This window comes from Vicugna pacos, chromosome X (genome assembly GCF_048564905.1).
Source record: "Vicugna pacos chromosome X, VicPac4, whole genome shotgun sequence".
Taxonomy (NCBI): Eukaryota; Metazoa; Chordata; class Mammalia; order Artiodactyla; family Camelidae; genus Vicugna; species Vicugna pacos.
This window is the reverse complement of record NC_133023.1, coordinates 107,084,995-107,109,775: the sequence shown is the minus strand read 5'-3', so window position 1 is coordinate 107,109,775 and position 24,781 is coordinate 107,084,995. Positions and strand designations below refer to the sequence as shown.

The following is a 24,781-nucleotide window of genomic DNA, read 5'->3' as shown; positions in this document are numbered from 1 at the left end:
TCACAGGCCCACAGCACCAAAAGAAGCCCCTTGTCCCTGATCCATGCCCAGGGAGTCACCATCCTAACCCCACTCACGGGACAGGAGCCTGAGCACTGGGGTGTGCAATGTGCCAGGCACTGGCATGCATGTGAAGCAAGAGCAGGTCACACCTAGGTTGTGGCCCCTGACAAAAGTCCGGTCTGGCAGGCAGAAGCCCAGCACAACATAGGCCTTACCTGCTGGCCTGGCTGTCCAGTTCCAGGAGCTGTGCAGGTTTTCCAGGGCTGCTCTGCTGCTCTGGGGTGCTGGGGTCTGCAGATGGCTGGGTGGGTGCAGCTGCTTCTCCCTGGCCATCTCTCAGGGCTCCAGGCCTCCCCTGCCAGGCCTCTACCACCTTGGTGACCACATTCTTCTCCTCAAAACCTGCCAAGGAGCTGAGGAAGAACGAGCACCCTTATGGAGCGAGTGCCGTGGGACCAGCCCTTGCTCACCCTCTGCACACAAATATCCCCTCCCATGGCCACAGCAGGCTCCTCTCCCGGGGCGGGCAGGACAGAGAGGAGTCTGGCAGGGCCCCTAGCTTGGAGAGAGTTCGTCTCCTTCCCAGGACTGCTGCTCCCCTCCAGTCGATAAAGGCAATCTTCACGTGTACTAGATGAATTTCAGAAGATGAAACTATAGTTCACCATCACCTTGATCCTGGCCCATCCTGAACTCAACCCTACCAGCATCAGCAGCTTGCCTCCAATCGCTGGTGGGGCTACCTCAGGACAAGAAGATCACACCCCCAGCGACCTCCAGCCCTGGGATTCAAGGAAACTAAGCCCACAGTAGGTAGGCTCCCTGCCTTCAAGGTGGAATAAGGGGGGCAGTGTTCCTACCTTGGAGAGTACGCCCTGAAAGCAATGTGACTCATCAGCCTCAGGTGGAAGGAACCAGAATATCCCAGCAGGGACAACAAGCTGATTACCACATCCACTGCACCTGGTAGATCTGCAGGCACATCAGTGTTGGGCCTTTCTGTGCTGCTTCTACCCAGTGATGTGCTGCAGCCCAGCCAGGTACCAAAAGTGGTCCTTCCACATAGTGCTGCTCCCTTGGCCAGCAGAATGCCCTGACACACCCACCTCACCTCTGCCTGGGACACAAACATTTGAGCCAAAGGCAAACCAAGAAGACTAAACAGCTTGTTTCCTGACTCTGGGAGCCCTGAGCTAGCTTTACCACGGACTTAGTCTGAGTTCTATCCCTTCCAATGTTCCCTACAGAATTACGGTAATAGAGGTTATCCTCACCAAGTTTGTCAATAAAGCCAAGTTCTCAGCAAAGAGCAATCTGGGGGTCCACTGTGACACAAGGACAAGTGGACAAATAAGGCTCCTTTGCCCTAGGACTCAGAGCAGAGTCACTACAATTATACAAGGTGTAACTCACCTCACCCATAAAAAAGATGTCTTAGTAAAACAATCACAGGACATCTTGCTGAGCAATTTAACATCCCAGAGTCCAGGCCCCTAATGAACTGCCTGGAAGTCAAGTGTTTAGAGATAGGGAAGGTAATATGTCTGGCTGTAACGAGATCAAAGATCTAGAAGCCTAATACACCTAATGCCAATTCTGGACACAATCACACTCTACATGGAAGAGAACAGCCCTTTCTACTCTTGCACTACCTCTAGTAGTTGACAGGCATTGTCCACAGTGAATAAATGTGCTTAAAGTTCACCTGTTTCTCTTGAAGAGAGAACATAACCCTGAAAAGATGAAACTTGCAACATAAGAGGAAAACAGCATACGTTTTAGATGTAAAGTCTAGTAAGTTTTTATAAAAAGAGAATTCAACGTTGATGTAGTACATTGTGACAGGAAATGTCCTACATGCTTTGGACATACAAATCCATTTAACCGTCACAACAACTCTACGTGGTAGGAACTAGTATAGCTACTACTCTGCAAGTAAGGAAAATGAAGCACAGATGAGTAAGTTGCCCAAGGCCACATGGGGAGTATGTGACAGAGCTTAGATTTGAGCCCAAGCACAGGCGTCCATGCTCCGCCTCTTCCTGTACGTGTGAGTAGTGTGATGAAGCAAAAGCAAGTTAAGAGTATGGCAGAGTTCCTCAACTTTGGGACAGTTCCCCTGCTCTGCAGATCTCCCTGCCCACCCCCATGAGCCTCCTCACCCTCCCTCACCTAACTCCTGGGAACTAAGCCCCTCCCCCAGGAAGCCCCCCAGCCCAGCGCAGGCAGGTCCTCCTCGGGGTGGGCGTGAGGGGTCCCTCGTGGTTGGAGCGTCCAGCTGCCCTCCCCGCGTGTCCACAGCTCGTGCCCCCGGCAGGTTCTGAAGACCCGCGCCCAGGGTCCAGAGACGACCAAGCGGGCTCGGGCCACAGGAGCCCCTCTCGGCTCCTCGCGGGCACCGAGCTCCCTTGCTCTCCCCTTCATCGCGGCGCGGTGGTCCACACGTGGTCGGGCGTGCGGGGCGGGGGGCTGCTTCAACCCCAAGCCTGTGGGACCGCCGGGCCCTCCGGGCCAGGCGGGGGAAGTGCAGAGGCAGCCTCGGGCGGCCCGAGAGCTGAGGGGCGGCTCGGCCCAATTGTGATCCTCGCGCGACATCTGGCGGCCGGCGCGGGCACCGCCGCGGGAGAAGCGCCGCCGAGGCCTCTCGCGCCCAGGGAAGCCATTTCGCTTTGCGAACCGTCGCGTTTCCCGACAGGCACCGCGAGGCAAGCTCGCCGCTGCAGTTAATGGCGGCGCGCGCAGGCGCCCTCACGCGGAATCCAAGCGCGCACGGGCCAGAGAGGCGCACGCGCAGGCGCACACAGGGCCGTCTCAACGCTTGACTAGACCCAGACGCGCGCAGGCGCTCACAATCGGGGACACGCGCAGGCGCTTAAGTGCCGGCGCGCACATTCTGCGACCGTCGCCCGATCCCTGCTGACCGGGTGGGAACAGTCTGCGTCCACCGCTTTTTTCCTTCCTACCCGCAGAGATCATGACAGCTCTATATCAGGGTTTGTCAACGTCGCCATTATTGGCATTTTAGAGGGGATAACCGTGTGGTTGGTGGGAGCTGTCCCATGCACTGTAGGACGTTAGACAGCATCCCTGGTCTCCACCGTTTGCCAGTAACACCGTTATCCCAGTTGTGGCAATCAGTAGTGTTTCCAGACAATGGCAAGTGACTCCCAGCGGGTGGGAGATTGGGGAGATGCCCCTGGTTCAGAACCACTACCCTAGAACAGTAGTTCTCAGCTTAGGCTGAACATAGAAATAAACTGGGAGCTTTAAAAAAAAAAGTTATTGATAGTGGAGGCCCACCTCAGAAGAATTAAATCTAAATCTCTCTGCATGGGGCTCACGATGCTTTAAAAAATTATTTTTAACACTTCCCAGATGATTCTCAAGTGCAGCCAGAGTTGTCAAACACTGATCAAGAAAATTTGCTTTGATTTTACAAACATTTAATCAGAGGAGAGTAGTTCCAAGTCTGTGCTCTAGAGTTGGCTAGATCTGAGCTCTATTCCTAGCTCTGCTCCTCACAGGAGCCCTCCATTCCTTCACTGTCAAATTGTATAAGAATCCAGATCCTGCCCCAGGTTTGGGGAAAATTAGGTGAGACTATACAGATTGCATGCTGTACACGTTAACCATCTGGCAGTTACTGGTTCTGGGTCTTGAGAATAGGCTCCAAAGAACAGATTTCATAAAGTAGCTTTTTAAAGTTTTTCTTAGAGCCTCTGGCTTTCGGACTCAAGTCTGCCATTTGTAAGCCCTTGCCAAGTCATTTAACCTTTCTGTGCCTCAGTTTCCCCATCTTACCCATTTCACACAGTTTCTGGGAAGATTGAAAAGCACCTAGTAAAGTGCACTCTAGGTGTCAGTTATTCTTTTCACTCTGTTAATTCTCAGTGAAATGTGAAACAAAAAAGGCACAGAATAGGGCCCCATACCTTGGAGATCCATTGCCCACCCAAACCGCAGCATCATGGTTTATGTAAAAAAGGAACTGCAGTGTGGTGTGCAGTTGTAAAAATTCACTCACCTTTTAAACACCTAAATCAGACCATCCTCCTCACTGGCTTAAAACTTGAAATAAGATACAATCTCCTTATCATGGTTTACCAAGGCCCTGTTCCAGCTATGGTCCCCCTTACCGGGTAGGCTTCAGCCATTGTATGCTTTGGAACCTGCTAAGCGTGTTCTCACAGCAGGGTTTTTAAGTCTGTGGTTACCTAGCTTCACCTCTTTTCTCGTTGCTCCTCCTAGAGTTGTTGGTTCCTTCTCTTCCTTAGAGGAGCTCTGCTGAGTCACCACCTCCACTCATCTAAGTAATAGCCCTCCTTCCAATATCACTATCTTAGCATCCTGTCTATTTCTTTAGAGCACTGTTCTTCCCAGGAGTCACAGAGACCTGGGTTCCAGTCCTTTGTTCTTCATTATGGTTAGGTGCAAACCTCACAGGATTGTGTGGAGGACTGAATGAGAGTAGAGGGCTGTGCACACAGTAGGTGCCCCTAAAGTGAAGTAGCTGTTGTGATTATTAATGATATCTGGTACTAAAGGCCAGTCAGCCCCTGCCTACCTCAACAAGCCTACTGTTCACCACTCCTCCCACAAGGATCCTCACTACTGGCTATACTCCACTACATACAGTGCCCAGAAAACACCAGCTTGTTTGCAGTCCTTTGTACAGCCTGTTCCCTTTGCTTGGAGGACTCCTAGTCACCTTTCAGGATTCAGCTCAAAAGCCACCTGCCCCATGAAGCCATCCTGGGCTCCAACATGGTGTGTTGTTCCAGGCTGGGCCAGGTTTTGCCCCCATCAGTTATGTCAGATTTGTCTCTGTGCTCCAGCCTCCAGCACAGGGCAGGTACCGTCGAAGCGGTCACTAACTTCCTGCTTATGGAGGACTTCCTGGCCAGAGGCAACAAGGTGTAATGGAAGGCTCTGTGGCCTCAAAGGCAGAGGCCAGAGGTTTTCAGCTGGGGCTTTGGCCGTTGCTGCATTGCTTGGGCCAGCTCACAGGCCTCACTGGCCTCACCTTCCCAGCCAAAGGCCCATGCACACCTGAGCTGCCTTGCTGCACCACGGAAGCTCCATACCGTTGGCTGGTGCCTTACCCCTTCAGGTCTGTCTCCGTGTCCTCCAGGTCTGCTGGGCTGTTGCTCTTCCTGTCAGCCAGGACAGCAGAGGCCAATGTGGCACCAGAACTAAGGGAGGAAGCACACAGGCCTGCTGAGGCCTCAGACCAAAGGTGACTGGGGCCCAGGTTTTCCACTTCTCAGGGAAGGGGGACCCACATCTGCCAATAAAGGCTGCCATTAGTGTGGCACAGACGCCACTGTATCTGAGAATATCTTGTGAGCCCTGGCTGTAGCCTTAGCACTTGAGGTCAAGACTACGCCGTGGCCATGATCAGCTTGGAATCCCTGAGGAAGTCTACTCCTAGTTTTGGGTTCCAGTATACTTGCCTGACCTACACTTCCTGGGGCCCTGTAGGAATCCAGAAACATCGTTCTTTACTAAAAGTGCCACACACCCCCAGCAAAATGGCCGCTCCCACTGGTGGACTGGGAGATGAAATAGGGCAGAAGCCTGCAGCCTGGAAACACACAACTTCTTCCCATTGCAACTTAGTGCCTCCCCAGCCACCTCCACATGCTCTCTGGGACTGAGCCCTGTGCTGCCGGTTAGCAGTCCCTGGGACTCCTCCCCCAACTCCTGCTTGCTGGGCCAGGCTGCAGTCCCTGCAGGAGAGATTCACAGAGACCTCCTAGCAGGGTCTTTTCCCAAACTCTGCCTCCCAATGTCCTCTTCTCAACCATCTCAGCTTGGATCCCTGTGGGTAGTTGCTGAGTTGTATGGGTCTCCCGAATTATCACCTGTACCCCCTCTCGCACTGCCCCAGGTGAGTGAGTTCACCTCCAGGTCAGGGCCCCTCCCAGCCTTCCCTCTCCTGTGGTGATCACCTGATGTGAAGATGGTTGAGAAGCACAAGGGGGATCCTGGGGTGCTGAAGGCGAGGATGAACCTTGAAGGCTGTCTGGCAATGGGATTGGTCATGGGGCAGTTGCTCTGCCCTTACCTGGTGGCTGCTGGTCCAGGCTTGCGAGGCTGCAAGTTGGCGCTGTCTACCTCCTGATCATCCAGGACAGGGCTGAAGCCAGCAGCTGAGCACAGTCTGTGGAAGGAGGTCAAGCCTGGTTGATTCAGAACTTTGTGTCTGTATGTCTCCTTTCTTCGAGAGGTTGGCTACTGTCCCCGACAGATGATGGAGACTGGGGAGTTGCTCAAACAGATGCTCGGGGCACAATAGTCACTTCTACCCCACGGCTGACTGACACCAGGGCAGTGTGCCTTAGTGATTAAGTGTATACACCCTGGAGGCACATTGCTTGGATGCACATCACAGCTTTGCTAACCTCCTGGCTGTGTGATCTTGGGCACATCACCTGATGTCTTTGGGCCTCAGTCTAATGTCAGTGGAATGAGGATGATAACTGGTCTGGCTCATACGTTTTCTGAGAAGAGTAATTGAGTTAATAGATGCCAAATGCTTAGAATCCTGCTTGGGCCCTAACATCAAGTTAAGACAGATTCAGTGGGTGTTGTCTTATGCAGCCTTCCCAGGGGAAGGCTGGATACTCCACCTCTCTGTAAATCACAGCACACCAAGCAGCCAGGCCTCAGAGGGCACCACGCCTCCTGTGCGAACCTGCACCCTCCACCTGAATAGTACGCTCACCAAAAGTTCCTCGTGTTTGCTCCCAAACTCATTTACGCCAGTTGTGCTCACAAACAGTATGACCAAATTCAGTTATTGAGTAAACTCATGAAAATGTATGGAAAAGGAGAGTGGTTTTCTTTTCATGAGAAACAACCTTTTCTTTGGAAAGACAAAAAACGCAAGTCTCTTAAGAATCATTGCCAAAATCAGTGTAGTTAAGACAACATGAAAGACTTAAAAATCATAAGAATCTAGGAGATTCTTCAGCTAATCTTGTAAGTTAGTATGAGCTTTGGCTTCATTGTAAGGAAACCAAAAGCAGAAAGCAAAGCATTCACTTTTTGAGGGTGCATAAGTAAGAAGGGTGATCTGGATGAATATTCAAAGACAAAGCAGTCAAGAACCAAACCTGTCACATTGGACCAGAGGATGGAGTCAGTGTGCAGGACCATGCTGGCCAGCACTCGGCAGTGCAGGCTGCAGGTGCTGGGGTCTGCACAGTCCTCCCCACCAGTGGCAGCTCAGAGAACTGAGGCCCTGGCCTTGTGGCCTCTCCTTTTGCCTGTTGAGGCTCAGTGGGCAGAGGCTGGGGCCCACTGTCCTCTCCCCGTGCTGGCTTGTGCTCCTGATTTGGAAGTGGGGGCTCTGGGGCCAGGCATCAGTTGCAACCTGGTCAACAAAGTGAGGGTAAGGGGTCTCAGTGGGCTTGGAGACATGGGGGCAGCCAAAAGAGCCAGTTGGGAAAGCAGGGATTCCTTCCTCAGGCAGACGCCTGGAGTGCAGGGTGCCGGCTGGCAGCGTGTGCTCATGGCTCTCTGCAGACACTGGCTTTGCCATTCCCCTCTGGCCACCTGCTCTGAACCATAAGGGCTGTAGCACAGCTTGGGGCTGACGTACCTGTGCCAGCATCTGCAGGACGACGCAAGCTTGGCTTGGAGCCATTCCCCAAATCACCTAAGAAAATGGCCCTGGACTCCACCCAGATCCAAAAACTCAGAGCCCAGCTGGAAACACTCCTAGTCTGTCTCACCGGGGCTGCTGCTTTTCTGCTCACTGACCCTGAAAGCAAAGCTGGCCAGAGGAGGAGAGGGGCCGGGGGGTGGAGGGGGAGGACTGGGGGCTTCTGGAAGGCGAGGGAGAAAGCAGGCATGAGAGCGCTCAGCCAAGGAGGAAGAAGGCACGTCCGTCCTACCTGTCTCGCGCCCGCCTTGTGCCTCCTTGGGAGGGGCTTGAGAGCCAGTGGCAAAGGGTAGGAGAAGGAGCAAGATTCAGCACTGGTAATTCCCTGAGGCGGAAAGCCCAAGGACAGAGGATGTGATGGCAGCGGGAGTGCTGGCGCCGGGAGAAGCAGGAGGCAGGAATGTAGGAAATGAGCAGTGCTCTGCCCCCAGCAACTGAAGCAGTTTTAGCAACTTGACCCTGGCCTGTCACCAGGAACATGAGAGAATACCCAACTTGGGGCCACCAGCTTCCCCTGGGTAGCTCACCCTCCTCTCCCAGAGCTGATGTCTGCTCCAGCCAAGCCTTCAGGTGGGGAGCCTGTGGCTCCAGCTCCCACGTGGCCAGCACTTGACTGTGCACTTGATCTGTTATGGGCAGAGAAGCATTTGCTGACTGTAATTGGCTTCTGCTTTGATCAAACTCAGATGTCCTGAGAGCAGGCCTCAAGGACCAAAAGCTCAAGCCTGCAGCTGCCACCCTGCACTGCTCCATTTGGAGCCAAGACTACAGCAGCAGTATTTCTATTTTTTCTAAACTTGCTGGGCTGAGAGCAACAGTGGAGGCAAGAAACAGAGCAAGGTGGCAACTCAGGAGGAGGCTGGTACTTTGGAGGGGGGCAATCGCCAACATAACCAGGGTCAAAGCACTTGGGGCCACTAATAAAGCATAGAACCCAGGGCAGAGACCAGGCTCCCAAACCATCCTGGGTCCCCTTCCCTAGTTCCCAGGCCTGAATCCCAACTGAAGGTCTGAGGCTCCACACTAAGAAGACAGTGGCAGGCAGACAAGGCTGCGTGCTCTTATCCATTACTGGCTACCAGCTTCCTGTTGAGGAAATACCCAACTCTCAGCCACTGTTCACCACACCCAGGCTCCCCTGGTCCAGCTTGAAGGACAGGTCAGTGGGATGGTTGTGGGATGCCTGGGCACAGCCACCCTCTCTGGGCTCATCATCCCCTGCTAGGCTCTGCCTCCCATCCTAGCCCACCACCGTCCACATTCCCTTTGTCTACAGGTCATCCTGGAAGTCCCTGTTAGATGCACCCTTTGGTCACTGACTTCCCCAGACTGCCAGCTTCGCGGCCTTGCTTGCCTTGGCTGAACAGGGTGGCTTTCAATGGAACAAAAGCACAGTGAGGCTGGGCCAAGGGCTGGGATGGGGGTGGCCTAGCCTGGAGTTTTGTCCCCTTCTGCAGCTGGCTCCCTGAGGGAACTTGGCAGGCTTCTGCCCCTCTCCAGGCCTCATGCATTTCTTCGTTTATTCTTTCAGTAGATATTCCTTGAGGATCTGCACTTCCCCAGACACAGGGGACACAGCAGGCCTTGGATGGTGGGCTGCATGGGCTCCATGTCCCTGAACTGAGTTACCTGTCAGAGTCTTGATCAGAGCCCTTGAAGTCCCCTTCACCAGTCAAGTCTCTCTTGGGCTCTCTGGCGTTGGGGGCCTCTTTGTTTTTGGCACCTGGGGAAGACCTATGGTGGAAAGAAACACAAGTTAACCACATATCAGAGGGGATAGTGACTGCATCCCCAAATGCCAGCTGTCTCCAAGGAGCTTAAAACCTGGTATCGAAGGATTGGCCAATTCTGCAAATCTACTCACAGCTTCTGCTGACTGAGGGTCAGACCCTATTCTCATGACTCCACATGCATTAGCTTTCCACATCAACCCCACAACGTGAGTACTGTTATTATCCATGCCCACTTTCCAGATGAGAAAACTGAGGCACAGAGAGCCCGGAGTGAATTGCCCCAGATTCCATTGGTAACAAAGGGAACAGCTGAGATTTGAACCCAAGCCATCTGGCTTCAGAGTTCCAGACTCTAATTCACCACAGTGTAAGACTGATATTAACCTTCTGATTCAAACTCTCTCTGTTCTCTCCAAGGTCATCAGGGAGAGTCATGGTGTCAAACTCAAAAGAGAAACTCCTATTGTCATCACCTTCAGGAGCACTGACCAGTGGGCCATTCCCGCCTTCTCTCCCCCTTCTGTCCATGTGACTCTCTGACACTGCCTCCTACCTCCATGGCCACACCTTCCCAGTCTCCTTCACCTTTTTCTCTTCTTCTGCCCCTTGAATGTTGGTGTTCTGGGTGTTTCTCTCCATCTGCATGCTCCATCACCTTAGCCACCTCCTCTGCTCCCAAGGCATCAACCGCCAACAATGAACCAATGACCTCTGCATGTTCCCACCCCCTACTCTGTGCTCTGACCCATACCTCCACTGCTTCTTGGACTGGCCCTTGTAGCTTACCTTCAACATGGCCAGAACTGACCACCCTCCCCTAGCTGCCCTCAGAGTGGGTGACCAGGCGGTAGCCACCTCCATGATAAAGTCTGTGTTCAGCTTGTTGTCCCCTCTCCTTGATTCCCTTGACATTTTAGCCCATGTAAACCTTGACATTGAACCCTATTTCAGTTCTCATCTGTCTATAATATGGAAATCTCTTGAGCCCTGACCTCTCTCCCAAAACTCAACTGCAAACCCTCAAATATTTCCTGGTAATTTGCATTTAGATACCTATAAATAAACTCATCATATATTCACTCAAAAATACTAAGTATTTCTATCACCCCTCCCTCTTCCCTCCCCCTGGTCCCCACTAGTGTAGTGAGTGAGTATGGAGCAAAACGTGCATGGTGGGAGTCAGGCTGCCTTGGTGGGAGCCATGGGTTGGCCTGCTCTTGGCTTTGTAACTTTGAGCAAGTTACTTCACCTTTCAGGGTCTCAGTTTCCTCATCTGTAAAATGGACGTAGTGATTGCATCTGCCTCCTGTATGGGGGCACGTGCAAGGCTGCTTGTAGCAGGGCGGGGCTTAGTGAATTCTAGCTTTCCCTCTTTCTCCCTTTGCCCCAACTTGACTTTCTTGTTGGAAAATGGAGGAGGGGCACTCCCGAGGCCTTATGGGAACACAGCACAGACCTTCCTCAGAGACAGCCTGGTTTTTTCCTGAATCTCTCGGGGTCACTCTGCCCCTGTTTTTCAGGGACTCGTCACCTTAGGAAAACCAAGGAAGCCACTTTTGGTGTTGCCTTATTAAAGAGATCATCATGCTGGATGATTCTCAATGATTTCAGCAATGAAAGCTCCAGCAGGACATGAGGGGACCCAGAGCCACAGCCCTGCTCTCCAGGAGCTTGGAGTCCTTGGAAGAGCACCATCTATGAGTGGACAAGTGTGATTCCTCGTGTGACTCTGCTGGAGGTAGGAACACAGAGCCGTGTGAACTCCACGGGGACAGCCCCTCACGGAAGCTGCCTCAGAAAGAGACACAGGGAAAGGAGGGCTTCAGAGGGGAGACATGTGAGGTGGAACTGAAAACTGCAGAGGGAAAAGGGCATCCTGGGCAGAGCCCACAGGCTGCACAGACGAGCGATGCTGGGGGAGGCTGCAGTGGCAGGCCCGGGGGCAGGCCTCACCAGGTGAGGTAGAGACTTCAGGCTACAGAGGCTAATGGGGGGGTGGGGGAGGGGTGGAGCAAGTGATGGAGAAGGCCTGGATCCAAGGGAGGGCAGTAGGGACAGAAATATCTCTAAAATAGAATGACCAGAACTCCATGCCTGAGTGGAGTGGGGTGTAGACAGGGAGGAACCAAGGAAGAGAGGAAAGGGACCTAGCGATCTGTCAGGACCTGTCTTGGAGGTCAGTTCCTCCAGGAAGCCTTCTCTAACCACCTCCATCCCCCCTGCCATGCAGGTGAGAGGCCCTTGCTCAGAGCTCCCACTGTCCAGAAGATTATCCTGGGCAGACTCTCCGGCACCCCTGTCCCAGACCTCATAAGGCAGGGTCCCAGTCTGTGTGCTTCACTGCCGCCTCCCAGGCCCTGGCACAGGAGTCAGGCGTGTGGCAGGGGCTTAGCACACGTTAGTTGGGTGAATAGCCAAATGAGCTGGAGACACCGTGCTACAGAGAAGCAGGAGGCCTCCTCTATGGGTCTGCTCCTTAGGGAGAAGTGGCCTCTCCCTGCTCAGATATCCCCTTGCCCCCACCCCAGCTTCCCTGGGGCCTGGCTCCCAGCCCCCTGAATCCTACCGGCATGTTACCTGGTGGTCTGGCCCCTACCTTGGGGGCAGGGGCTGGGTCTACCATGCTCCCTGCTGGTTGTACTCCTGCCCCATCTCTTGAGCTGTTGAGGCTGACCCATTGACCCTGCCCTGATCCTGGTGACCCCTCTCACACAGGCAGGGATACTGCCCCAGTGGCCTTGGGGGCCTCCAAAAATCCCATATCCTGACTCAGCACAGCTGGCTGGTCCCATCCTCAAGGCTCAGCTGGGTGAGCCATCACTTCTAGGGGGATCCTGGCACACTGCTCTCACTTCTGTCTGTTTCTCCCCCACCAGGCAGACAGTCAGCAACTCCCAGGTCGCTCATACCCCCCACCAACCAGCCCCCAGGCCGCATCATTTGCACCCTGGCCCTGCTGCCTCCATCTCTAGAATGGTGTTTGAGGAGCCCAGACAGCAGCAGGGCCCCTGTACCTCATTCCTTCCAGGTCTGGGGCCACCAGGCGGAGTCCCACCCCAGGCATCATGATCTGCAGGCAGACAGTCTCCTCACCTCTTGGGCTGCAGCCAAAGGAGAGAGCCAGAGAGTTGCTGGTAAGAAAGGCCTCCCCTTCCCCATCTGTGCTGATGCTCCCAGGGCATCCTCCCTCAGGAGCCTCCTGGCTAGTGTGGTGGGGCACCCAGACCCATTGCCCTCTTTTCTCTTGTCTCCCCTTTGGACTTGAGCCTTCTTAGTGCTGCAGCTGAGCTTGGACCACTGACCTTCAGGTCCTAGAGGAAGGGGACTGAAGGACCCGTTCACCAATCTCCCACCCTGAAGCCTAGCCTCGTTGAGGCACAGTGGGGGACCTACTAGGTGGAAATGGGACTGCCAGTCCTGACAATGCTGCTGAACATAGGCAGAGGCAAGCCCTGCCCGTGGCCCCACTGGAGAATCCAAAGTGGCTATTTGTGAGGCCAGTGGGAATTCTGAGTTCATGGGCTGATGGGAACCAATGATGAACCAGATGCCCAGGAAACCTACAGACCACATTTAGAGTGAGAGCCAGTGGGAGGGGCACGTCAGAGAGTCGGGGGATGAAGGTAAGAGAACAGGTGCCTGTGAGCTGGAGCCCATGGAGTATCAGGCATTGTCAGCACTCAGAGGGCCCCTTTGAGGGTTCCTGTGCTCAGATATTGGTCTGTGGGTGACTGCACACATCCCTCCATGTCCCATGCATTTGTTTGCCCCCATTGCAGGGCCTAGAGAGAATCCTGAGCTCCCTGGCTTTGTGGGGGTACCCTTCACTGCAAACCATGCCTACTCAGGTCCACATTACAGTCACTCAGTCCTGCCTTTGGTTGCCCATGAGACCTGGGGTACAGATAGGTGTGAACCCCCAGCCCAACAGAGGGCAGCATGAGGGTGGAGTGGCCTGGGCGCCGACTCTACTAAGCTGTAGGGCTGTGGACAAATCCAGCCCCAAAGGCACCTGAGAAGTTCCATGAAGGTGCAGCCCAGCCCAGGCCAACTGGAGAGAGACTGGGTGGAGGAGGTGGAGCTGGCAGGGCTCTTAAATAAGGAAACCAGATGGGCTTGAAGTAGGGGGTGAGGGGCTTGACATGGTCAGTCCAGCACTTTTGAAAGGCCACTCTGGGGTCCCAGGAGGAGGAGGGGTCGGGTGGAGGGGGGCTGGGTGCAGACGGTGAGTTGAGTAGTCCCCTGTTTGGGTGATAATGAGGACGACAGCATTAAAGCCCCTGGCTGCTGTCCCTACTCTGTGCCATCTAAAGCACGTGGTGCCAGGAAGCAGGGACACATCCTACTTGGGGACATCACAGGGAAGTGAAGCATACTTTCTCCCTGGTGGTTCTTCTTATGTCAGAGAAGAAATCGGGGCAAAGCGCTGCCCCACCTGGTGCCTCTCCCTCGATGCCTTCCTCCTGAGCGACTCCTTTTTAAAAGCTCAGCTCAAATGGCACCCCTTCCAGGGGTCTGTTATGGGTTGCACTATGTCCCCCCAAAAGATATGTTGAAGTCCTGTCCCCTGATGTCTGTGAATGTTACCTTACTTGGAAATAGGGTCTTTGCAGAGGTAATTAGTTAACTAAGATAATTATTCATTAAAATAATGTCATACTGGAGTAGGATGGGTCCTAATGCAGTATGACTGGTGTCCTTATAAAAAGGGGGCATTTGAACACAGACCTTCAGAGGGAAGACAGCCATGTGATAACAGAAGCAGAAGCTGAGTGATGCCCCTGCAAGCTAAGAAATGCCAAGAGAAAGGCTTGGAACAGATTTTCTCCCAGAGCCTTTGGAGGAGCACATGGCCTCACTGACACCTTCCTTGATTGAGAACTTCTAGCCTCTAGAACTGTGAAAGGATAAATTTCTGTTGTTCCATCCACCCAGTTTCTGGTACCTTGTTACGGCAGCCCCAGCCTATCCTCCCCTGCAGCCCCCACCAGCCCCACTACCTCCCCAGGCTCTCAACCACAGATAACTCTGATCCAATTTGAAGTTCTCAGCTGGGCTCATCCAGTGTGGCCCTAGTTGCCACTGGGAGTGACAGTGGTCTGTAGCAAAAGGTGTGCCAAAGAATTCATCCAGCTAAGAGAGGGAGAGGTCAGGGAGGGAGGAGGGAGTATCTTATCTCCTCTGGCGCCCACAATGGTATTTCCCTCGGAGGCCAGCAGGTGGCGATATTTGTCTCCTCATTTGAAGGCAGAGCCCTGCCAATTAGGATGTGCCCAGCGACCTACCGCAGCATGCGAACGCTGTGCAAAGGACTTTACATGCATCATTCCATTTAGTACTGGGGACAGCCTCTGGAGGTAGGTATCACTACTCCCTATTTTACACATGAGGAAACTGAGGCAGAGAGAGGGAAAGTGACTTGCTTAAGGTCACACAGCCAGTACAGGGCAATGCCAGGATTTTGCCCTGTACCAGAAGCTGTACTTTTACTCACTGCTCCCCAGTTACTCTGCCAGGTCAGAGGGGGAAAATGAGACGAACCCAAGAAACCAGGCCCTGCGGTGCATGGAAGGAGAGCCCATGCCACAGGTGAGCAGTGGAGGTGGGAAGGGGAATAGGGGGGGTTGACGGTGGAGACCAGTAGCTCAGGTTTGGACACTTGGCGCTGAGGGGCCTTTGGAGTTCCACTGGGAAGAAAGATAGCTGGAGAGCCCACAGGACACACTGAAGTCCCTAAAGGATTTGGCGCCTAAGACAGGGGCACCTCCAGATCTGAGCCATGGAGGGTGGGGCAGGGGCACACCTAGGGAGTGGCAGCCTCAGCAGGGCCATGCCTGGGGACAAGGCTGTGATAGTTTCCTTTCTTTCTCTGCCATAAACCAGCTTTTTCTGAGGCACTGCGGGACCTCAGTGTTTGGTTGAGTCACTGCTCCCCAGAAGGCTGGGCTCCTTCAAGAGTACAGCCAGGCCTGGACTCCTCGGATAACCAGGCAGACAGGAGCTGGGCATGGAGGACTGATGGTGGCTACCTGACCCAGTGTAGGCCCTGATGGGGTGGCATCAGAGAGGAAGGCTGCCCACCTGGAAGCTGCCCCATGGGTTCCAAACACTTGGTGACACAGGTGTGATGGAAGAAGCATCATGTTGAGCCTCCCTGACCAGCTACTATTGCACACTGATGGTGAGGGGGCCCTTTCCTTCTTGCTGTGAGATATCTTAGTATCTGGAACATTCCAGAATCTGGTCCCATTTCTGTTTCCTGGGGCCTCACAGGTAAGTTTGACCTCAGACTTCCAGCCTCCAGAACTTTGAGATAGTATATTTTTGTTGTTTGAGCCCCCAATTTGTCTATGACAAGCCAGATGACTCAGATTAAACACCTGAAGGAATTTTCCACAATAAATATTAAAATACGTCTCAAATCCATAATATAGCACAACCCAATTCACCTCCTATATTCTTTCAGAAGGCATCTGAGACCACCCATTCATTTTTTTTTCAAAAGAGAAATAAGGAGAAATCAGAGATGTGTACTGTTTTGGCTGAATTGTGTCCCCTCCAAAATTTATACAGTGAAGTCCAAATCCCCAGTGCCTCAGAATGTGAGATGATTTGGAGTAAGGTCATTACAATTAAGATGAGGTCATACTGGAGTAGGGTGGCCCCTGATCTAATATGACTAATGTCCTTATAAGAAGAGGTCAGAGCACACACACACAGACAGAGACCCGGTGAAGACACAAGGAGAAGATGGTCAAGGAGAGAGGTCTTAAGAGAATCCAGCCCTGCCAACACTTTCATCTCAGACTTCCAGCCTCCAGAGCTGGGAGACAAGACACTTTGGTTATTTGGTCACGTAAGTACCAGTTTGTGGTACTTTGTTACAGTGTCTCTGGCAGACTAAGCCCCCATGTTCCATCCATTACCAAGTTCCATCCATGCTAGCTTGTGAGGCACTCTTGAAGTTTCCTACTTGTTCAGAAGTTCTTATGGCAAAGGTTCAGACAAGCAGGGAGACTCAAGAGAGGGAGGAGGGGAAGAGGAGCAGCATCCGGGCAGAGGCCCACTGGCCTCCTCCCCAGGCCCTCACAGGAATGGCCTGGGGCTGGCCTCGCACTCCTGGCTCCCTCTGGACACACAAACTCTGCAGCCTCGCTCTCCTCCACCAGTCTGTGCTGTGGCAGGTGGTCCTGTCTCTCTCCCAGCACAGAAGAGGTGGCCCTGAGGACCGAGGGCACATACAGATGGTTATGGGGCTGGAGATGGGGAGGAGTGTGGACTTGCAGTGGCATTACAAGGGCTGGAACAGCCCCTGAGGCCGGGGCGCTCTCGGCAGGACTTCGCACGATTCAGCTCACAGTACAAGGAGGTACTGATTGCCTTTCGCCCGCAGACAAGAGAGCACCATTATCTGACTGGACATTCTGGGACTCAGCAATCAGGGCAGAGCAGGGCCCCGCCTGTAGTAAGATCGCCAGCGCTCAGCCTGCCCCTGCCCTGTCACCCCATGGCCAGACCATCCCATCTGACAGGCTCACGGGCCAGAGCCAGCTTCTGGCACCCACCTGGGCTCCCAAGTCCTGGCGGGGCTGGGCATGCGCTTTGTCCACATCACCCGAGATGCTTGGGCTCTGCCTCTGTCCGTGCTGCCAAAGAAGGGGGCTGTGAGGGGTGGCATGGGGACTGCAGAGCCTTCCCTGATGGAGGCAGAGGACAGCGTGTGCAGCTTGAACTTGACCAACTTATAGGAGAGCCTTGAACAAGCCTAAAAATAGTGGTACTTTTTCTCGGGCTGTTGTAGCTGCCACTGGGCTCAGAGGTGCAAGGGTTAAGTTGACACACATAAGCACTAAAGGGACAAGAATGAAGCGCTGCCTCCCAGGCTGTTTTGCTCTTTTCAACCCTAGGACATCCAGCCAGACAGGCTCTCACTGATTTCTGTGCCCCATCCTGTCACTGGGCACATGGGGACAGTGACCCTGAGGCCCGCCAGGGAGGTGACCTGGCAGAGGTTCCACAGGGACTGAGCGGCAGGGAGGAGCGATTGATTACCTGCTGAAGCTGGGAGGGGATCTTTCCAGAGCAGGTGGGTCCTGGCTTTTCTCGGAAGGCACATCCTCATTCACCACCTCCACCCTTTGGGCAAGAAAAGAAACAGATGCACCATGTGTCCTCGGGGCCCATCCGGCCTGCTCTGCTGCCCCTGAAGGACATGCCTCTGTTCGGTGATGCTTATGGCCACGAGATGGCTTAGGCTGGGGTGTAGCAACTGCAACTTGATATAAGGACAGCATCCTGCGTTGAATAGTGCCCCACCAAAATCCATGTCTGTCTGGAACCTGTGAGTGTGATCTCATTTGGAAATAGAGATCAGTTTGTAATCAAGTTAGGACGAGGTCACACAGCAGTAGGGTGAGCCCTAAATCCAATGACCATTGTCCTTATAAGAGGGAAATTTGGACACAGACACACAGCCATGTGATGATGGAGGCAGAGATAGGAGTCATGTGTCTACAGGCCAAGGAATGCCAGGGAGCACCGGCGATACCAGAAGCTGGGAGAGAGGCCTGAGCTGCTTCCTCCCTGACAGCTTCCAGAAGGAGCCAACCCTGTTCACACCTTGATCTTGGACTTCTAGTTTACAGAACTGGGACACACACTCCTGGGCTTTGTTATGGCAGTCCCAGGAACCTAACACAGCCAGGAAGAGCATAGCATTATCTGTCATTTCCATCATGCTGCCACCACCCTCTGCTGGCTGTTGTCCACTCAGCCTTTTTGGTCTTCCCACCTCTGGGCCTTTGCACAGCTGGGCCCTCTGCCTGGAACCCTTGGCCTTCTGAGTCTTCCTTGTTTTTCAGTCCTCAGCTCGCTATGCCACCTGGTCGTGGATGCTTCCCCTATGTATCCAACAGAATATCCCTAAAATTCAACTTTCCAGGGGTTTCTTCTCCGTCCTCCCCTGAGTAGTCTCCTCTCACAGAAGAGGTCTTGTCAACTCATGGTGACACCCCTCCATCATGCAGCTGGAGTGTCCTGATATCCAAATTATGCCCCATTGATCCCTGTTCATCCACCTCCAATATCATGGTCAGTTCCAAGGGTCTGGTCAGGCAGGAGCTCCCAATGTCAACCCTTTGAACCCCAGCCTAACGATCCCTCCTGACAAGGTATTGTCCAACCTGTCCCTGGTAGGGTGGGAGGGAGGGCAAAGGAACAGCTGCTTTGGACCCTGGTAGCTACTCTTGTTTCAAAACTCCAAAGGCCCTTGGAAACACTTCAGCTCCATCTTGGGTCAGGGGCCTAGCCCTGTTAGCCCTGTTAGGCAAATGGAAGTTTCTGGTCACAAGCTGTGTTCTCTCAGCTGGGCCCCTGCCTATGCAGAATTGGTGGCCATGTGTGCCACCACAACCAGCAAGATGCTTGTTTGGCTTTCAAAAAGAAGCCACCAGCCCCTCATAATTCCCTCTACTCAGGGACAGCTACCCCATTGCCCACCCTGCGTCCTCTCCACCTAGTGCCCACACACCACCCCTGCCAACAGAAGACTTTGGCTGACACTTACCTCTTCGCAATGAATGGGGCCTGTGTCTCCTGGGCAGGGCTGCTGGAAAGGAGGCAGAAAGGTGACATGTTGGGCAGAGCCAGTGGACAGGTGACGTCACGGCCTGTCTCCCATTCCCAGCACCTTGCCTGCCCTGATGGTAGCAGCCAGACCTCTCAGTTTTCCAGAAAGTACATTTGAGAGTCCCAGAAGTTCTGGCCAGGAGGGCCTTCTCAACCCGCCCCTCAACAGCCCGAGGAAGACTGAGGGGAAAGAAACTGTCCCAGAGCGTGGAGCTGGTTGGTGGCTGAGCTGGCCCGATACCAGGCCCTGCCATGTCACCTGCTCTTCTTGGCCGCTGATAGGACATAGGAGTGCTCACGGGGGACCGTCTTCCTCAGCACGCTGCTTGCAGCTTCTGACCTGGGACGACACAAGAAGGGGGCAACAGATGGTGTGAGGTGGGACTCGCTCTGCCAGCCTAGCCTGGCAAGTACTCGGGAGGCAGGCGGAGCTTTTGTGGCCCCACACATAGTAGGCAGCAGAGTGGGCAGTCAGTGCCTGGCAGCCTGGCTCTGGAGCTCTTGGCTTTTCTCTTACACCTCCCAGGCCCAGGGTCCCCTGGCCCTGTGAACTCTGCCCTTATGATTGCCCAAGAACCCAGGCATCACTTTGTGACATGGAGCATGGGCACCTCTGGAGCCTGGCCCTGCCCCCTCCCTGGCACACACAGAAGGGTTCTCCCTGGCCACTCTGCACAGCCTTTTTTGGCCCAGTTTGCTCAGGACCCTTTTAAACAAACTGATAGAAAGTCCCGAAGCACCTCCCTCCCTAGGCTCTGTCCACCCACAGATGAGGTTATCCTTGGACTCTCATTACCTAGGTTCTGCCCCCATGGAAGGTTCATGAGGTCCCCTGCACTGGCCCAGCACAGAGCAGGTGGTTGTGGGACTCAAGGAAGGCTACCTGTTGCCAACAGCCACTCCTCCAGGAAACAGGTCAGCACTGATGCTCTACATACTGTGCATGCTGTCACCCCAACGGGCACCATTCCTATCTCATCAGTCTTCAGACACTCAGGCCCGGCCCTGCCCTGCCCATGGGATGCCCAGCAGGCACCATTACCTCCGTTTCTGCTCATCAGAAGAGATGGGCACCTCCTCTTCAGGAGCCCCTGATGCTGAGCTGCGCCTGACGTTGTAGGGTGCCCTAGGGAGGGGGGAGGGGTTGAAGATGCTGCCAGTTGTAGCCCTTCGTCCCTCTAACTCCACTTCTCCCCCTTTGAGAGCCAGCTGTCTTCTGTCTCCCTGTTCCAACCCTTGCTGTCCCCCTAGACTCAGTTCAAGCCTCACCCTCCTCCAGAAAGATGCCCCAGCTGCTGTGTTGCTGGGTGATGGTGATAAGGGACAGAGAGTCCCTGGGAACTGCAGGCACAGTCCACACCTGTCCAGAGCCCTCCTCACTTGCTGGGCACACAGGAGGGAGCCTTGGATGGGGCCACAAGGGGGAGCTCCAGAGGGAATCCCAAAGATTTATATCCAAGAAGCAGCCCAGATTTAGGCCCAGGGTGCGCACAGCTGATAATGCTGCCAGGGCCAGCTTAGGCTTACCAGGCCCCAGCCCAGTCTGGTGCAGCCCCAGGGCCTGGGCCCAGGACCCTTTCTCCAGACCCATCAGCTCTTTCTAGAAGCTTTCTACAGCCCCTACTTGGCCTCAGATCAGAAGGGCAATGTGCATGCTGTCTAACTTTCTGGGGCTTGTCACTCTCTGGTGGGCCCCAGGCCACAGTGGCAACTGGCAGGGATGTCACATCGGCAGGACTAGTGCTCCTGAGCGAGCAGCCAGCTGTTCTCAGTGGGCCTGGTGTTTGGTCTGTGATGGCATACTCACAGCTTCTTGTAATCTTCTGTGGTCATCTTGTAGCCCGAGGAGGAGGGGTGGGGAGGCCCAGAAGGGGCTGCTTTCAGCAGATTGGCAGCGCTGGAGAGGCAAGGTGTTTCCATGTGTCTACCTGCAGGCCCCCTCCTGCTTCCAGATCTGTGCAGATGGCCCAGCAGGCACATGGCGGGTGGACAAGGGGTTCCTGGTGGCCTTTCCTCTTTGCTCTCAGCCCCACCAGGTACCCAGAACACCTGTGCCACCTTGAATGGGCCAGGCTTTCTGCCACAGACAGAGCCAGCCCCCTTGGTCCCACCTTTCTGATGGAGCCCAGGTTGAGCCGGGAGGAAGGTGGACTAAAGCTCCCAGCTCAGCGCCGTCAATCAGCAGGTCAAGGCTACATGCCCTGCCCAGCCTTCTCTGTGTGCTTCTGCCCTGGTGACCAGGGCCAGTTGGGACTGGCCCAAGTGCCAGGGCACTGGTAGTGGTCCAGGGCCCTGCCTCACACAGGAAGAGAGCTGCCACCCGCCACCCCCTCAGTGACAGGCAGAGGGCTCACTCTGCCCTAAGCTTGGCCATGGGCCCTCACACCTCCCGCCGGCTGACACCCAGTGGACACACCTTTTTGGAGCTCCGTTGGCTTTGGGGAAGTGCTGCTGGGGCTGGGACGAGCTGTCTACGGGCTTGGTGAACACTCCCCTGAAAGACAGCCCGGGAGAAGCAGCCCAGTGAGCTCCCCTGGGAGAAGCCGGGGGGCAGTGTGGGCGGGCACGGGGAGATGGGCATGGTCCTACGGTCACCTACCGGATGATGTAGCCAGTGGGAGCCCTTGTGTTCGGGGGCCTGCCAGGGGAAAAGAAGGTGTGATGTGAAGCAAGGACTCGCAGGCGGGCCCAGGCTGCCCAATGATAGCAAAGAGAGTGGGCCGAGTGATCACCCCAGGGTGGTCAGAACAAGGGGAATAAGAGTGGCCAGCTGCTTCCCAAGCCAGCCCCTCTGCACCCATAGCCGGGGTGCTAGTTCTCCTCTGCCTGTCTGCCTCATGCTCCCCAGGAAAAGGACCCATCGCTGATCCTTCCGGTCCCTGGGTCACAGTAGGTGCCCAGGAAGGCATGTTCCATGGCTAGGCATTTGTACAGAAGTGTCCCCTTCAAAGTTGGGTTTCTTCCTGGCCTGCTAACAGCCCTCGCCACCTCTACTCTCAGAGCTGACCCAGCTCAAGCTGGAGGTTCTGTGGTTGGAGGCCTGGAACTGAGGCCCCCACCCTGCCTGGCCCCCTCCAGGAAGCCTCCTGAGGGCCCAAGGGGCAGAGCCCAGGCATGAGCCAGCAGAGGCCAGCTGCCCTTTACTTCCCACCCATATCGAGCTTCCCTTTTCCAGCCCCTGGGATGCCCACATTGCAAGTCTTGATGGAAGTCTGGGTTTGGAGGGCACGTCCAAGGCTTGGTCAGTGGCTGGAAAACATTAGACTCCACGTGCTGGGCACTTCCTGCCTGAAAGCAACCGAGGGGCTCAGAGGACTCGGGTGGAGGGTGTGGGCAGGCCAGAGCTGAAGGTGCAGGGCAGGCAGAGCTGTGAGTTCCGGGCTCAGGGGCAGGAGACAAGGACTCGGCAGATGGCTCCTCTGTCTGAGAATAGAGGAGCTCGGGGGCTGAAGCAGTGAGGGAGAGTCTTTAGGGTGTTCTCCATTGTGACAGACTCTGTCCTTAACAGGGCACAGCCTCTTGGAGGTGACCAACTTGCAGGGATACTTGCACTGGGACCTGAGAAAGAAAGGTGACTTATCCCTCTTCTAGCCACACAAGCATTTTTGGCTGAAATACCTGTGGCCTGGAGAGGCTGGACCATGGCCCCTGAATGGCCTTGGACATCCCCGGAAAGAAGGACAGCCAAGATGTGTGCAAGCTTCCGGGTCCTCCTGCTCCTGCGCCTGAGTCACAGTGCTCTGGGACGTGTTTTCCAAATATACTCCCAAATCGAAGTCCAGGGTGAGAACTGAACCCCTCAAAGTAAACATACCACCCAACAACAAGACTATCTTTGAACCACCCTCAGGCCCTCGCCAACCGCACCTGTCACAGCCTGTAATTCTCTCTTCTATGTTCTCCTCTCTAAAGGGGTCATGCCTGTGTTCCTGCTAGGATGTCAGTTCCCTGAGGAGAGGGCTGTGTCCTCTGTGCCCAACACAGGACCTGGCAGGTAACAGGGGCTGAGTCACTGAGAGATTACCGGCCAGAGTTACTGGATGCAGCCCCTGGAGCTAGCAGTGAGCCTGGACCCCTCCCTTCCAGTCGCCATCATTGCCTGTCCCCCCCACTGGGAAAGGCCTGGCACTGTACTCACCTGCCAACTGCCAGCTGTTTGGAGCCAGGATCAAGCCTGGATTTGGTGGTCCCCCTAACCCTAACCCTAATCCTAACTCTAACCCCTTACATCTCAGGAGTAGTTCCTCCAGATGTGGGCAGGATGTGCCCACACTTCAGAGCCTCCTGGAACGCCGCTATGCAAGAGTCCTCAAAATAGAGAGGGATGGTCTGTTCCTCTTGCCCAGCTGTCAAAATATGTCATCTTGAACTTGGGAGATGGTTGGGGCAAATGTGTGAGTCTCCCTTGGCACACTGATTACCAAGTGCACACAGCCATCAGGCCTACCCACAGGAGGGAGTCACATGTGACTCTTGAAAAAGTCACTCAAAGGACCTCAGAGACAAACATTGTCTCACTCCCTGCAGGGGAAGTCTCAATGACAATTTTGATCTCAGTTGACAGCTGGAACCATGGTGGCCCAGCAGGGGAGGCACCGACCGAAAGGCCACACAGCAAAGCTGAGGACATGGACCCAGTGACCTCTGCACTCCCTTTCTGACGAGGGAGCAGATGGGAAAAGGCCATCCTTCTTGTGGACTTCAAATGACTCCCCATAAACCCTGATGTCCTTTCTCAGCTCGGGCTTCCTCCATGTCCCCTGAGGACTGCAGTAAGGGGCCCACCCATCAGCCATCCAGGCACCACCTCTTACCTGGCCTTAGGCACCTCCCCAGGTGAGGAAAAGGATGTGGCACGACTCCGGCCTGACGGCAGCTCTCTGGGGAAAGAGGGAACCCGAAAGCGTGACTGCCAGAGTCCCTGCCACCAGCCACCATGGGGCCTCCATCCTAGTGGCTGCCTGCTGGGCCCCCAGGCAGGTGGGGGCTGCACTACATGCACCCCAGGAATGTGGCCCCTGGTTCCTGTCTCACCTTCTCCCTCCCTGGCCTGCCTCCACATGCCACAGGCCTGTGCGCGCACACACAGCCTGGTACCCTGGCTTTCCCATCCCTTGATCCTCAGCTGGATTGCTTTCCCATGCTCTGCCCTCCCCAGTGGGCCTGTGGCCAAGTAGCCTGGCTGAGCTCTGGGCAATGGAAGCCCATCGGCATCCCCAGGTATGGACGGGGCCACACGGAGCACCACTCCACACCCGACCTGTTACTGCCCACCCTCCAGGCCTCCCAGACTCACAGGGTGCGGCCCTCCGAATCATCCTGCTTGGTGATCCAACTCTTGTCCCCCTTCAGCGTGGTTCGAACCTTCATCTGCTTGAGGACATTATTACGCTCCTCCTCGCCTGGTGGGAGAGGCTTCCCTAGTGGGGGCCAAACAGCCTCAGAATGAAAGCCCAGCCCCAGGACCCCGACGCCTCCTTTCTCACTCTGTTGCACAGGCAGCGCCTGGGGCCCTCGCAGGGCAGGCCTGGAAGGAGGCAGCCGCACTTCAAGCCCGGAACAACAGGGAGCCCAGGCCTCACCTTTGGTGGTGCCTCCAAGAGCTGAGATGCTCATGGTGTTCGCTGTGCAGGCCCCTTCTCAGTGGATTCAACAAGGCTCCTGGGGCAAAGGCAAGACCATGGCTTGTCACTTCATGCATTCATAATGGCTCTTGGGTTACCATATAGTCCTTGGCACACTGAGACCA

General features: G+C 54.8%; 1 protein-coding gene across 15 annotated transcripts in view; it reads right to left on the bottom strand.

The window, feature by feature from the left end:
* The window catches only part of ZNF185 (zinc finger protein 185 with LIM domain), a 59,986-nt gene that overhangs the window by 22,558 nt on the left and 12,647 nt on the right, over window positions 1–24,781 (bottom strand). The window contains exons 2-18 of one of the 15 annotated variants that reach the window (XM_072956870.1): window positions 24,615–24,693; window positions 24,329–24,452; window positions 23,847–23,912; window positions 21,632–21,670; window positions 21,449–21,526; window positions 20,840–20,986; window positions 20,075–20,158; window positions 19,292–19,372; window positions 18,971–19,009; window positions 17,458–17,541; window positions 16,971–17,051; window positions 12,420–12,506; window positions 9,302–9,406; window positions 8,200–8,298; window positions 6,071–6,166; window positions 5,106–5,195; window positions 219–416 (exon numbers count right to left, since the gene is read on the bottom strand). In XM_072956870.1, coding sequence (XP_072812971.1) covers window positions 219–416; window positions 5,106–5,195; window positions 6,071–6,166; window positions 8,200–8,298; window positions 9,302–9,406; window positions 12,420–12,506; window positions 16,971–17,051; window positions 17,458–17,541; window positions 18,971–19,009; window positions 19,292–19,372; window positions 20,075–20,158; window positions 20,840–20,986; window positions 21,449–21,526; window positions 21,632–21,670; window positions 23,847–23,912; window positions 24,329–24,452; window positions 24,615–24,648 — 1,532 coding nt within the window. In that variant the 5' untranslated portion in view covers window positions 24,649–24,693. Of the gene's footprint in view, window positions 1–218; window positions 417–5,105; window positions 5,196–6,070; window positions 6,167–8,199; window positions 8,299–9,301; window positions 9,407–12,419; window positions 12,507–16,970; window positions 17,052–17,457; window positions 17,542–18,970; window positions 19,013–19,291; window positions 19,373–20,074; window positions 20,159–20,839; window positions 20,987–21,448; window positions 21,527–21,631; window positions 21,671–23,846; window positions 23,913–24,328; window positions 24,453–24,614; window positions 24,694–24,781 lie in introns of all 15 variants that reach the window. The other 14 variants (XM_072956871.1, XM_031675097.2, XM_031675100.2 and 11 more) reach the window with 14 other exon arrangements.